Here is a 15,340-nt window from a genome sequence, read left to right on the forward strand (position 1 = left end):
ATTTGCTCTATAAGGTCTGAAAAATATGATATGAGCAACTTAAGTGATGCTGAAGATAAGTTTAAGAATACAAGATGAGAAATAAAACCTGAGGATATTTTCCCACTGGAAAATTTTCCCATGGGCAATGTAGCTAATACCTCTAATCTTACTCGGAACAAAATATGAGAATATTTGAAAATCTGTGTAAATACCAACCACGAAAGCATGAGTCTGCTTAATTAACATAGAACATCTGGATGGTAAAAGTTTATTTTATTTATCTGCCAATCTCAAGAGGCAAAAAGTCACTACCAAGGTTGGACAAAGCAGATAATTAACACTATAAATTTTTAGTGAGGCTGCGAGTTCTATTGGCTTTCTCTGATGGCATTAAGATACATACACATGCCCATGTAAAGGAACAATATACACTGAGCTAATTGCACAGAGACCTCATTGTTGGAACATTAACCATGATTATTTTCAGAGCTTTGCAATTTTGAGAATATAACGGCGTAATGGGAGCAGAAGGGGGCATAGGAAGAGGAGAAGGTGGCAGAAAGAGGCCTGAGTATTCCTTTCCACCAATAGTGAACGAGGACCAAACACAGACACCGTGTGGAACAGATACTAATTCACATAACAGGAAGTGGGCAACTTAACAATCAGCTGATGCAGACTCCCTGTGGAATTCCTCTACTATGACTCAGGTCTCTTATTTTTTCCTGTATCTATGTAATTGAAATGATCTCTGGATCTTTTGCTGTGTGGAGGGAAGAAGTTCTGAATGCAAGAGATTGACTTAGTGCGTAATACACACGTTTTAGTATCCAGGAGATAACCTACGCTTTTATAACAATAAAGATCATTTGATAGTAAGGGTTGTAATTTCTGCCAGTTCCTACTTAAACATTCTTTCAAGAGTTATTTTATACATGTTTCTTAAACAATACATACTTTATGTAAAATCTAAGAATTAATGTGCAATCTCAAAGTCAGATTCAGTGACAAAATGCACGACCTGAATCTAGTAACACATTTACTCCTTACTGCATATAAGTTGCATGTTAAGAAACAGAGGCTGCACTTGTGATCCATGCAGTAAATGTTCATAAAAATCAAGTGAACAACTAGACATCCTTTAGCTACTAAAATTAACCCTCCCAGTCACAACAGATATCCACAGAAATAAAAGCACTGATGGTTACACCAAAATCATGCTGGGATAAGTTAGTCCTGGAAAGGGCTGGTTGGAAGGACCACAAGGGAAGTACTGATAGTCACAAAATTTCCACTCATTTTTATATGGGATTGAGACTATTCTCTCCTCACATGGCTTTTCCCTATACCACAGGCTTTTGTTGAAGAGGCATTTCAGGCTTCAAATGACAATAATCATCCTTTAATGAAAAAGCTGAGAAATACTTGTCCTGAGTTTCTGATCCTGGAAACAGCTTGCTAAAGGTCCTTAAGGCAAGTGCCAGGAGTCAAAACAACTGTAGAACATTATCACAACACTGTAAATCAACTATACTTCAATTAAAATTTTTTTTTTTAAATTGTAGAACGGTCTCAGGATGTAAACAATAAAATTGTTGACCAAGGAATCATATCTGTGGATGAGAACTTCTCACAGGAAGACCTATCTGGGTAATACCAGCTTCTTGGGTTTTGAAGTGCCTTTAAATTTTATATGCTAGAAGCCCTAAGCACCTTTTCCCCCTTGTAGAGACTTCTGGAGTAGAAAAAAGTTCATGATGTGCTTAAAGATAAATAAATAAATAAACCGACCATAGCATGAAGAAGCTACTCAAATACCAAGCAGTTTTGAGGTTTGTTTTTGTTTGTTTTACTTTCACATTTTACTTTTGTGATTGGCATATGGAAAACCAAACTGAGAAATCATAATGTTGGAGTATTTTAAGGGCATGCTGTCATAGATGTTAACAAGCTTATTTATACAATAAGACCTCTGCAGAAAGTGCTCAGCTCGGTGCCACATTCCAGAATAGCCACCATTGGTTTCTTTTTCTAAATTGTCTATGTTTACAGGTTTCACAAATACCCCCGAAGTCTTCCCAGTGTGCTTGGCAATGATAAAATTCATGGCAATATCATCACAGTTTTGCGTTTCATCTAACAAAGCATGGACAGCTGCAGGTTGCCTCTGAAAGAGCTCAAGGTATTTGCTATGGAAGAATGAGGCTCCAATCAGCACCAGAGAGTAATGGTCACCATTTCCAAACCCTGGTGTTTGCAGTTCAAAACCTCCGTAACTGTAGACACCAGAGGAAGTAGACACATGCTTTCTTGGAACAAATCCTACAATTTGATCAGGAAATTGCTGAAAAGATGGAAAAAGAACAATTAAGTGTGGCATTTCTTTAAAGCTGACATGGTGAAAGGCAATGATTTACTACAGAAAGAATTAAACTGATTTGTCAATGTTATTTTATTCCTGGCTTCTACATCTCAATTTCCTTTAACTCCAGACAAATTCATAAATCTACGTACTGATAAGTTTAAAGGTCAATTCATCATAACCAAATCTCTAACAAAATTTCTAACCTCACAAATATTCTCCTAATTTACACATTATCCAATATTAATAAATTCGAGTTACCAAAGAGTCTGGTTTTTCAGAGTCTGCTATAAGAGAAGTTGACTGTATGAATGATATTTATTACAGGAGATAAGAAGATATAATGTGATTATTTTGAAAAATTGTTTTAATCTCTTAGGCGTGTATAAAATTATGGATTTACATGTATCATTTTACTGTTTTCCATGTTGATTTCAATGTTTTTGAAAGTCACCATTGATTTTAAACGATGTTTATTTTTATCTCTTTTCAGCTTGGGTGTCTCTTTTTTAAAAACATAAGAAAAAAAATATATACACACATATATACACAACACACACATATACAGTTGAGCCTTAAACAATGCAGGGGTTAGGGGCACTGACCCCCGAGCGTAGTAGAAAAGTCGTCTATAACTTTACAGTCAGCCCTCCGTATCCACAGATCTGCATCTCTAGATTCAGCCAACCACCGATCATGTAGTACTGTGGTTTGTATTTAGTGAAAAAATCTGAGTATAAATGTACCTGTACAGTTCAAATCCATGTTGCTCAAAGATATATAGATAGATAGATGGATAGATAGATATAGACATATATATAGATATATGAGATGTGTCAGGATCTTTGAAGGATAGTATTAAAACAATAATAGTAGGATGAGAGTGACTAAAAATAAAACAAAAATCAGCAAAGAAAAGCAGAGAATCACGGAAAAGAAGCATGAACTTATAGAATTAAAAGGTTTAGTTCAATCTCACAAATAACTTGAGTTTCATTCATTGACAGAACAGACACTAAACTAGGGACACACGCACACAAGTCAGGGTGGGTTAAATCCCATTTCAAAGAACGCATAGTCTAGAGAGGGTATGATACAGATATGTGAACCAGGAATTACCACACTGTGAAAAAGCTGTAAATGCAGCTGTGCAATTCTCAGGGGGGCACCGAGGACAGGATGACAACTGTGCTGCTGGGAAGCAAGGGGAATGTCAAGGGTTGGGTGTAAAGGCTGGGAGCCTTCAGAGAAGATGTGCCACTTAATCTATGCGATGAAAGAGATTTCACGGATGAATAGAGGTGGAAAAGGTAAAGCACTGCAAGTGGAGGTGATGGGTGAGTGCAAAGGCACAGATACCTGTCTGCTCTAATCTTGCTTCTCTCTAGGCCCCAAATCACTACACTATGCAGGGCACTGATGGGACAGAACTTTAGGAATCAAATTATCTTGCGCAATGGATTGAAACTGTTCTTGATGGTTTTATGAATAAAACCTAAAGTCATATTTATCCATCTTTAATTATGGTTTACTTGGATTGTTCTAATTAATCGCAGTTCTCATATTTCCCCCCACCCTGATATTTTCAGGAGATTGATTTTTTACCTGAAATAGAAATCTCACAGCTGGAGTATTACATTAGAACTTTTCGCCTAGGAAGCTTTTATTTATAGGGCTGGAAAAACTGCTGATAGGAAAAAATCTGTTGATCAGTACACTAGGCATGAAGCTGAAAACTGAAGTTTTGAGAATGATGATATCTGCAGAGTACTGTGACCACTTACCATTAATACCTAATGTTGTTACATCCCAAGTCGCTAATTAAGGAGAGTTACTATAGTGCAAATTAGACCATTTATTGGGTAGCACAGTGTTTAATTATTGGACAGGGCTTCAAAGTATTTGTATGCAGTTCTGGTTTCAGGTACTTGTAGTGCAACTTGTAAAAGCTGTCTACTATTAACACATATTCAGTAGGAAAAAGGAGTTTTTATAGATACCAGGCAATTTATGCCTGTTTATCCCAGCTTGGAATTTAAGGGGGTGGGGGTGGAGGAAACTGCCACTACAATGGTCCATGCAGAATTATTATCAGTATTATTAATTTTTAAACAATGGTCTCAGAATCAGAATTAAATTTTATGGATGTAATAAATTGTTTCTTTCAAAGGAAGTTCTGTGCAATATTAATACAGAAATACACTTCTCATTTGAGATACAGGCGAAAGTGCCTCTGGATTTTAGTCTTTGCTCTATCATATACCAGATCGTTTCCTCATTGTTCTTTGGAAGTCAGTTCTAGCTCTTCTTTCCAATATACCAAATATAAATCAAATACAGATAAAAGATACTGTAACTTTCAGATTAGCTTAACTGAGCTCAGGAAATCTGATTATGATAAATTAATCTACCTTTTAGATAAGTACTGTCTACGCTGGTTTGGGTGACTCTCACATTAAACCATGCTGCTCTGGTTAAACACTAGATCAGACTTTATACGGATGATTTCATAAAGGATGTAGCAACATTACCTGCCACACGGAGAAAGCAAAAACAAGGTCTTGGGTGCTAATTAGCATGTCATCATCTACCATTAACACCGCTGAAATGAAAGGAAAAAAATTTAAATCAAACAGTTTGGAAATGAAGACAGAAGTTATAAGATACAGTGGTGTTTTTATAAGTCATTCAAATGAAGTATTTTCTGAATGAAATTCAGTAAATAAAAAAATGTATTCTTGGAGAGATTTGTCTAGCAGAAAAAGTTTTTACTTGAAATGTAATTGATTTTTATAATTTCCTGAGGGGGAAATTATCATGTATTTATCATCCATCATCCTAGAAACTAATGAACCTATAAATAAATAAAACCAAGGTTCTTTTAAGCAAATTACAATCTCATGTAACTGTTGAGTGGGAGGAAAAGGAGGCGGCAAAAAATACATTAAGCATAAGTTAAATGGCATTTTACTAACTTCTGTGATGTAGTAATATGTAATCATAGCATATCTTCTTTCACGATATGAACCTCTTTGTCACTGTTGCAAGATATATGCGATTTCTTCCCCAGGAGACTGCTTCTTGACATCTTGGAAACTGCCCCTTAAGTTTTTCAAAATGCTTTCTTATGATTAAATTTCCCTATCTTCTCCAGGCAATTAAGACAAGTAGAAGGCCCAAAAGCCACGCACCCACCCCCAGCTCTGGTTAGCTGCAGCCCTGCCAGACTAAGAACCCAGCTGCAACTCACCATTGGTTTCTAGTTCAGGAAAGACCTGGAGTCGATTTCTCATCCTGTTTGTTGTCTGTACTTTGAAGATCACAGGGACAGGGTGAGGCCCTAGAGAGTTCCATAACTCATCTGGTCCCTTCTCCCCAACATTGTTCCACACCACAATCACTTTGTGCAGATATGGTACTGCCTGATAATGATTTAAAAGTCTCAACAAGAGATCTGTTCTGTTGTACGTCTGCATTATGAGAGTAAAGGAATCCTGGGTGGACTTGCCCTGGGATTTTATTTCCCTACGCAAAGTGAGCATCTTGTCTTCTTTGATATTAGGAAGTAAAGCGGTCAAAGCCCCAGCTACCAGCAGTAACACAAGGATTACCACCAAAGAGAAACGAAGTACTCGAATCCCCATCACTCTTCCAGGGAGTTTGCAGATGTGGCAACACCTGGAGTAGAAATGGAAATAAAATGCAGAATCTTAGCATTCTTACTAGTTACCATGTTTTTGTTTTTGCTTTTTTGAGGAGAGAGGTTAATCATCTTTTAGCTGACTCAAGTTCAGTTCACCCTGCCTCTTTGATAAGGTGATTTGGCCTTAGATAAAAAGTACAGTGAATAAAACTTTCCTTCTGGGCCTGCTCGCTTTGCAGCTGCAGACAAAGGGTTATCTACACACCGAACAGGAAGAATTAAGCAGTGCATTTTAAAATTTGCCCTCATTTCACTACTAAACATTTGGAACTGAGATTATTTTTTTCAGATGGGATTATATTTTTCTTGGTAGTATACTAATTCCTTAAGCAGCTTTATTGAGATATCATTGACACATAAAAGTTGTATATATGTAAGGTGTACAACTTGATGTTCTGATATATGTATATTTCAGTACACTAACTTTAAACTTACATTTTGGTAGCAAACTTTTTTCCAAGTGAAATCATATGCAGAACCCTAATATATGAAATAATAGTAATAGCAGCAAAAGCAAACAATTATAGTGGGTTTATTACATTCTAGGCCCTGTACTATGTGCTTTCCATGTCATAGTACGTGCTTACTCAGTAAATTAAACAAATAACCACTGAGCACTTACTGTACCATGCACTGTTTTAGATTCTGTGAATATAGCAATGAATAAGATAGACAAAGTCTCTGCTGTTAATAGCAGAGGAAACAGTAGGGCCAAACAGATAACAAAATAAATAAACTCAAAGCTAATTCAGCATGATGGTAACGAAGAGGATAAATCAGAATGACATGATAAGCAAGGGCCAGATTATGGGGGATCTTGTTGGCCTGAGTAAGGAGTATGGATTTTATTCTAAGTGAGATGGGAAGCCATTGGAGGGTTTTGATCAGGGGAGCAACAGAATCTTGTTTATATTTTACTAGTATTATTATTCCCATTTAATAGTATTTGGATGCTTACAGAGGTTAAATAACTTTCTCAAGGTTACTAAACAACTGAAGTAATGGATCTAGGATCCAAATCCAGGAAAAAAACTCCTGCCAGAGCCCAGGCTTTTTCATCATCATGGGCTGGGGAGTGTACTGCCAGTTTCAAATGCGGGATGTGCTGAGGTAGGGCTCTTGAGCTTCCAAAGCAACCTCCGTCACAGAACATGAGGATCACCAGGTACTGTCATCAGCTCTGGACTCTCGTATTCCTCACTATACCTACAGGATCTGCCTGAGATGGCTACAGAAGAGTAGGCGAACAAAAACCAAGGGATGAGGCCTGGAGATTTATTGGTCAAAATTTTTTGTCTGATCAAAACTCAGTCACAAATGTAAGGAAAGGTTAAATCTCATACTGTTTTACAGATACCCAGAACTCTGATTTCTTGGCTTCCAATACAGTTTCATTATCACCCCTACTGCCTCGTTTTGGAGAACTGCTGGCTTTCAATTGCTGCTGTTGTTTGATTCTTCTGCTATTTCTGCTTTTGATTTACTTACTTTACTTACTCCTCCACAAGCCTCCACAAGCTTTTGAGGGATGGCCTCATTTTCCATGCTGGCAGCTGAGCCTTCAAATACATCTCAGCACTTTTCCTAGATCTATTCTACTACTCTACTCAAGTACAAAAGCCTGAAATGAGGAAAAAGAAAGCTTAAAGAAATTTACTTATAAAAAGACTGAAAACAAAAATCAACCAGGAGTTTCTAGACATATAAAACATATCTTTAAGAAAAAAAAATAGATCTCTCAGAACCAGAAAGAATGAGATATTATTATTCTTGATGACTTTAATTGACCCATGGTCTATCCACTCTTACTACTTTTAGTACAATTTTTCCTCTCAGGCTATACAATAAACAGATACCCTTATCTCTTCCTTATTACAGATAAATAATATCAAGTTGGAAAAGACTTCTCACTGCTAACTCACACCTGTGGTGTGCTAACTGTACAAGCCACTGTCACTGTTCTTCCTTGTATAACACTGCTTCTGTACAGTTTATTTGGGTTTCCTTCATGAAAAAGTGCACTGTGTCTGTATGTAAGCTCTTGATTTTGCACCTTGTGGTTTCAGTTGGGCATCTGCAGCTAGGCCACCATTCTACAAACAATCCTAAGACTAGTCTAAATCTTCCTGTCTAACAGATTAGGTTCCAAACGAAATCTCACTTGGCTATCCAAATGATGTCCGATCAGTCTTCTGTTTTTCATCGAGGAAACTTGGCAGTGGTGGAGTTAAAGTGACAGTCACATTCCCCTGATCTTGTTTCATGTTGTGAGGTGTGTTTTGTAACTGTAGTAACAGTTTTTCTCTATACAGGTCAGCAAGGACATAGAGAGGCCATATACACCGTGCCTTTAACATCTCTCTTTAAAGTTCACAGAAGTGGGGACTGGAGAATTACAAGGCTTATAGGGGAACACACCCCATGATGTGATAATGCGCTGAGGCCTGTGCAAGCAAAGGAAGAACTTATTCATAAGGACAAGGGAATGGTCATTGTCATTCAGCAACTCTCACTTTTCAAAAGTCCAGATTTGAAAAGAAATGTTCCCTTGCAGTAATCCTTTTGGAGAGCTTTCAAGGATATTCTCTCCTGGACTTTCTCTGCAGCCTGTTCTGTTAAGAAAAGAAATTTTGTGTTTCTCCTTTTATCATAGCTTCACTCTAAGATACGAACAAAATGAATTATTTTTGAAGTAACTTCAGCTTTACCATGATTACTTTTCAAGGATGGTGATTTAAGGTTTGAGAGCACAAATCTTTTCACTGTATACACCCTTTTACTAAAACAACATATACTGTTAATGTGGTAAACCAAAGAGAAACCATTATGAATTAATAATCTTGGTTCAAAGGCCTTGATAATCCTTCTAATACTGACTCAAAAGCAGGTCTCATAAAACATATTTTCAGTTCTGCATAAAAATGGCTGGTTATAAGCACTCAGAGTTAAGAATCCTGACAACTGCATTAAAGTATACCCTGATTAAGATCTTTATGTTCATTTTCTTCAGCTGAGTAGGAGTAACATACTATAAAACTTACATAGCAGTGTCTCTAGTCTCTAAAACAGACATTAATAGCTACCTGGCAGTTTTAGTGGAGAAAAAGTAATGAAGATTCATCTCTATAGCCTACTATAAATATACATTGTCAAAGATAATCGTGAACGACTGTTTCACTTTTATCTATACTTTAAAGTGGGAGTTACCCCACTTTATCTGTCATAGAAATTTCCTCTTTCAGATAGCTTCTAATCCCCTATTTTACTTGTATCAAAAATGTTTTGAGAGACATAATTTATATCTTTGGAAAGACAATGTAAATATTTCATGTAGTATTTATTAAATGATATCGCCTGATAAAATTATGTTACATTTGTAGCCTACATAGAAAAGCAAGAACAAAAACTTTATAGACTGCCGTGCAAGGGGCATCTCTGTACTTTGAGAATAGCTGAAGTCTGGAACTTTATTGTAGGCCTACTGGAAACAGCCTTACAACAGTATGGAGAGTGATGATGACTTCATAGCTATCTGGATTCAGTTTATAGCTTTCTTCTGTCCTTTGTCCAGAGGAGAATTTATCACCTAAATCACAGCTTTGAGTTTTGAATGGGGGGATATGAAAATGAATACATCTGGATAACCTATGTCTTACTTAGAAAGAACCAAGAATTAAAATTATTTAATTTAAAATTGTATCTATTGATATATATATTTCCTGGCACCCTGCCTCATTCCAAAAAGGATCTGACAGTTCTTAGTCTATCCCCTTTCTGCCCTTCTTCCATCTATGACTATAGTAAACTAAATGTGACTTTGATAAACACAGTAAATGTCACCAAAACAAAAATCCTTCTTTTTCTCCTAATCATCTGCAAAATCAAAGATCCCCAGATGATATTTTTTGCACATATGTTAACTTATTTAGTTCCTCATGAGTAGAGAGCACATCCTTTTAGTTATTTTGATATGGTTACATAGCATCTCCTAGACCAGCGGTTTTCAACCAGGGACGATTTTGCTCTCTAGGGAACATGGGGCAAAGTCGGGAGACATTTTTGATTGCTGTGACTGGGGCTAGGAGATGCTATTGCTCTCTGGTGGGCAGATGGCAGTGCTGCTGCTAAACATCCTACAATGGACAGGACAGGCCCCACAGCAAGGAATTACCCAGGCCTAACATGCCAGTGATGCCAAGGTGGAGAAGCCCTGCTCTACATATATTTTACCTTGAACACGAACACTGCTAGCCAGGTGGCCCCTGAAATCCCTACTTTTATGTATTACGCTCAATGAAGGATAAAGCAATGTCTCCAAAACTGCTCCAGTATCTATATGCCTTATGATACAAACACATCATAAACTCAGAAAACTGAAAGAGACCTCAGAGCCCTCCTAAGCCAGCTTCCTTGTTTCATAGATAAAGAACCCAAGGTCCAGGCATAAGGAATTCGCCTGAACTGATGCAGATGCACATATACTGTCAATAGAAAATCACTTTAACAACAACATATACATGATCATCAGTAGCCAATCTACGTCCTGTCATTTAGAAAGCTTAGGACTATAGACTGCATTTTGAGTCTATAGTTCTGAAACAGAGGTGCTAAAACATATTGATAAACAGCTGAATTTCCTACAGTATCACATTTGAAAAACAGAAGTTGCTGCAACAGGTCATTTCTCACTTCAAGCTGTTAAGGAAAGAATTTCTGCGCTGGTCGCATTAAATTAGAGCAAGTTCTTCTCCTGGCAGCAAGATTGAGTGAGCCATTCCCTTACAGGTAAATCAGGTTCAAATAAACACCGAAGACACCATTTAAAACAGACAGCAGACACTAAGTACCTGTGTCTCCACCTCCCTCCCTAATCTCACCCTGTTATCAGTAGCAAAGGCTGCCTGACAGTCCTGGCGTTTTGTTTTTCCCCTCCTAAGCATCCTGTACAAAGCATCAAATTGCTTCTCAATACTTCTTCAGGCAGCTACTACCAATTAATTAGATTTGCTTTCTCATCATTGATTTAAGAGGAAATTACATAAATATTATGTATAAAGGCTTCTTAAAGCACTGCGTCCTTCAATCCAGCTATTTGTTACTGAGGCAGTGAGGCCTTCTCTACCCTCAAAGTGCACAGGTCTGAATTATGCTAGATGAAAGTTCCTTCTCGTCTTGCATCTTTCTCCAGGAATTGACAATTAATTGTATGATAATGATGATGGTGGTGTTTGGAGATGACCAAACTTATGGGCATATATCAGGGCAGGAGAAGGAATGGACTTATTCTTAAGAGGAACATCCACGACTTATAAGGATCCAAGGAGTCAATGCATCCTAAGAAGAAAGCCTAGAAATAGAAAAACATTTTTAGCTCAGTACAGTGCCATGCAAAATCAGTTCCAGAAATGGGTCAAAAAGAAGCCAAGTACATCTGCAAATACATTACTTTTACCATTCCAGGACACTGAAGCTTTTCACTTGAACTTCTCTCTGTTTTAGTCACAGGAAGATGGAGGGGAGGCAAGATTGTTGGGCAACAGAAACCTGGAATATTCTATGGAACCCTCTCCCTTTTATACAACACTGGTTTTCAGCAATAAACTCACACTGCAAAATCGTTTCTCTAAGAGAAACAGATTTCATACACATGAATTATGATTTGTAAATAGCCTTAGATATTAAACCTAACAAAGACGTAATCTTAATTCATATGAGCTTCCTAACTTTATTAGAGGAAGGTCAGAATATCCATAGTAGTTATGTCAGTCCATAAACATTCCTAGGTGCTTACCATGCACGAGCCCAGCACTGTCAGGCACTAGGGATGGTAATGAGCAAGGCCATCAATTCCTGCCCTCACAGAGCTTAGCAATAGTAATGGAAGTTATCAGACCTCTTCCCTCTTTATGTTACCTAACAACTCAAATCAGTAATGTTTCAAACCTTCAGAGACACGGGAATTAAAATATACCCACCCCATTTTGTAGATGGGCTAGCTGAGACTGAGAATATTAAATGATGTTTCCTGAGCCACAGAAAGAGTGGTGGGTCCAAACAAACTCCCGACTCTCACACTTGACCTACATTGTATTTTTAGTGTCTTTCAAGTAGTCTCTGTTTTCAGCTTTGTTCTAGTCTACAAGAATATTTCAACTCTGTAGGTATTGACTTTATACTATAACCTGGAATACTATTTCAATGGATAAGATCTAAAACAGGCAATATAGTATTTTCTAACAGACTCTGGCTCAAGTAAAAACTCTTATTTCCAAGGAAACAAAAACACCTCTATAGGAAACAATTTTTCTCAGATAAAAATACTGGTATTTCACTTATGTCCGTAGCAGCATTATTCACAATAGTCAAAAAATGGAAGCAACCCAAATGTCCATTGACAGATGAATGGATAAACAAAACGTGGTACAGACATACAATGGAATATTATTCAGGCTTTAAAAGGAAGGAAATTCTGACACATGCTACAACATGGATGAACCTTCAGGACATCATGCTCAGTGAAATAAGCCAGCACAAAAGGACAAATACTCTATGATTTCACTTCCATGAGGAATATAGAATAGTCAAATTCATAGAAACAGAAAGTAGAATGGTGGTTGCCAGGGGCCCGGGGAACAGAGAAATGGAGAGTTGTTGTTTAATGGTTATAGAATTTCAGTTTTGCAGGCTGAAAAAGTTCTTGAGATTGGCTGCTCAACAATGTCAATACACTTAACACTATTGAGCTGTACACTTAAAAATGGTTAAGATGGCAAATATTATGTGTATTTTACCACAATTTTTAAAAAGTAAAAAAAAAAAATACTGGTACTTACCTCATTATGGTAAAGTTTTAATTTTTTAAAAAAATTTTCCTTATGGCTTCAGTAATTGATAGGAACAGGCTCTCTTGGCACTATTAAGGGAAATCAAAGAATTTTCTGTGATGTTTTTGTCAATCACCAGGAAATTTTAAAAAAATGCTTTTTAATGCTATCGTCCATAGGCTTTGAATTATTTTTAGAAATTAAAATTTGCTATACTGTGTTCTAAAAACTACATTTAGGCAATTAGGTAGGTGCTACCTGTCAGGCTGGTGCTAACATTGCTATATTTTTTGTTTTCATCTTTCTCTTAGGTATCCAGAAGCAGAATAAACTCACATCATGCTGATGATCTAATGTGTTTACACTTTTGAAACCAGAACATGTATGCCATGGAGCAAGACCTCTGAATGCATTAGCAACCTGCACTTGTATTCAATTTCTAGATTTTTAAGTATCTGTAGTTTTATCTACCATCAAAACTCCTTTTTTCACTAAAGGTTCATTAAGGCATTCAATTTGAAGTACTAAAAAAACTCAGGGTCTATAATAGGGTTGCAGGTAAATGTCAGCGTTGATTACTGAGGAATGACAGATGGCATCCTTCCTATTCCTTACTATTGCCCAAAAGGAGCTGAAACCTTGGCTGGAGATGAGCTTCTGCCCCTTAATCTTCTCGGCTTTCATTTCTCACAGTCCTTAATCACATGTCTAAGAAGTTAGGGATTTCTTCCCCCATATAGTCTGCACAGTTAACCTAATGCAATTAATTAGTAGATGATCTAAACAAACATTTAAAAGTTCAGGGTAGAAATCCATTTATTGGTTTAAAATGTTCATTAATATATCTACCTATTTTATGATCTTATAAATCCATAACATATGAAGGAATTCAGAACTGATTGGAGACCAGCAAGATACTGCATCTGTAATGACCACCTGAATAGACCTGAAGAATCATTTTTGATTTTCCAAACTTATATTCTTTCATGATTCAAGTTACTGAAGGGGTAAAGGGATGGCTTAGCATGTATCTGGACTCATCAGGTGACAGTTGTTCCTCCTCGCTACACCAAAAGCACCTCTTGTGCACATCTTAAATATCATTTAGTTCTAAAATCCTGAACTGATTTGCCCTCTCCTCACATCCCGCTTCTTCTTCCCATAAAATTCCTCCAGGGAAAGAACTTTATCAGGCTTTTTAAGCTACCTCCCTTCCCCCACCCCGTGCCCAGCACAGAGCTTAGCACATAGTAGACACTCATTAAATGATTGTTGAATGAATGAAACTAACTTTAATTTTGATATGACAACATATACTGGTTAACATATATGGGACAAACATTATTTCAAGATGACAAATCACGTGAGACATGTCAAACATTTTCCACTCATAGCACTTTTCCTGATTTAGTGTCCAATTTATATTTCTAATAAAATATTTAGTATTGAAGTTGGTAATTATGTCGTCTAAGAATGAAAGATGTGAAGTGGCATTGCCACTTTTTGAAAGAAGGCCCTCACCGGAATAGCTATCTTATATTCTGCGGAGTGAGCAGTGGGGAATTTAGGAGTTCCAGGACCACTGTAACTGAAATTAAACTTCAATTTCTCCAACTTATTTCAAAACTATTTGAAAAAGGGTATTGCAGATTTCTCCATAACCCAGGTGAACAATTTCTCATCTGCAGCAATATAGGGCAAAATGTAGAATTTATTTTCAAAGGCAGAATACAAAAACACAGGCTCAGATTGCAGCTGACCTGGATGAGTTAAGAGAACGCTGGAAACCAGTTGCTGAAATTTAGTTATTTCCATATATGCACACCCCACCCCCACTCCCAGTTACATCATACTGAAATAAAGCAGCTTTGGAGAAACACTCAATCGCTGTGGAAATATTTATCTTCAACCTAGTTTGTACCCACTTAACGTTTCCCCAGCAGTGCAGTACAGTAAAACTCAGTCTATGGCTAATATAAAAGCTTCCTAAAAATATAAGTAAATGTTATTAATTGAAAATATTTCTATGTTCAAATTAAAATAATGAAATATACGCCAAGAAAGACAAAGACAAAATACTCTTTCCAGAACTTAATTTCTGAAATCTAGCTGTTTTTACACAGCAGTTTAATTAACACGAACATTAAAAAAAAATTGTAGAATAAGTAAATTTTATTTTCAAAAATAAAACCACAGAATCACTACCCCACACACTCACAAAGTTCCAAGAAGGAGTGCAAAACACATATATTCTCACTGCAAAAAGATTTTTAACACGAGAGCATTTTCCTATTTCCTTACCTCGAGCGCAGAAGACTGCAGTGGGACCTAGCCGATTTATTTGCTTCCAGCTTGGTTACGACGAAACGAAAGGGGGATCTCGCTTGCTCATTTTTCATTTTTTTTCCAAACCCAGCAGCGTGCATTCACCCGGCATTATTCGCTGGATTGATAACCTGGATGAAACGC

General features: G+C 37.0%; 1 protein-coding gene across 2 annotated transcripts; it reads right to left on the bottom strand.

Moving 5' to 3' along the window:
- Positions 1-242: 242 nt before the first annotated feature.
- Positions 243-15,313, bottom strand: EXTL2 (exostosin like glycosyltransferase 2). 2 transcript variants are annotated; one of them, XM_079926353.1, is made up of 5 exons: positions 15,173-15,313; positions 12,881-12,960; positions 5,595-6,022; positions 4,876-4,946; positions 243-2,326 (listed from the first exon to the last, which is right to left on the bottom strand). In XM_079926353.1, exons 2-5 carry the CDS (start codon positions 12,883-12,885, stop codon positions 1,838-1,840), a joined length of 993 nt encoding a protein of 330 aa, XP_079782479.1. In that variant the 5' UTR covers positions 12,886-12,960; positions 15,173-15,313; the 3' UTR covers positions 243-1,837. The 2 variants fall into 2 exon arrangements, with proteins under 2 accessions (XP_079782479.1, XP_079782480.1); XM_079926354.1 differs by lacking the exons at positions 12,881-12,960; positions 15,173-15,313 and adding an exon at positions 8,209-11,383.
- Positions 15,314-15,340: the final 27 nt, after the last annotated feature.

Source organism: Stenella coeruleoalba (assembly GCF_951394435.1).
Source record: "Stenella coeruleoalba genome assembly, chromosome: 1".
Taxonomy (NCBI): Eukaryota; Metazoa; Chordata; class Mammalia; order Artiodactyla; family Delphinidae; genus Stenella; species Stenella coeruleoalba.

What these genes read in the sequence shown, in the direction of transcription:
- EXTL2 (XM_079926353.1), bottom strand. An exon ending in TCCTGAACTAGAAACCAATG is followed by an intron (nt 4,947 to 5,594) that starts GTGAGTTGCAGC and finishes CTTTCATTTCAG; the next exon opens with CGGTGTTAATGGTAGATGAT. An exon ending in TTGCTTTCTCCGTGTGGCAG is followed by an intron (nt 2,327 to 4,875) that starts GTAATGTTGCTA and finishes CCATCTTTTCAG; the next exon opens with CAATTTCCTGATCAAATTGT.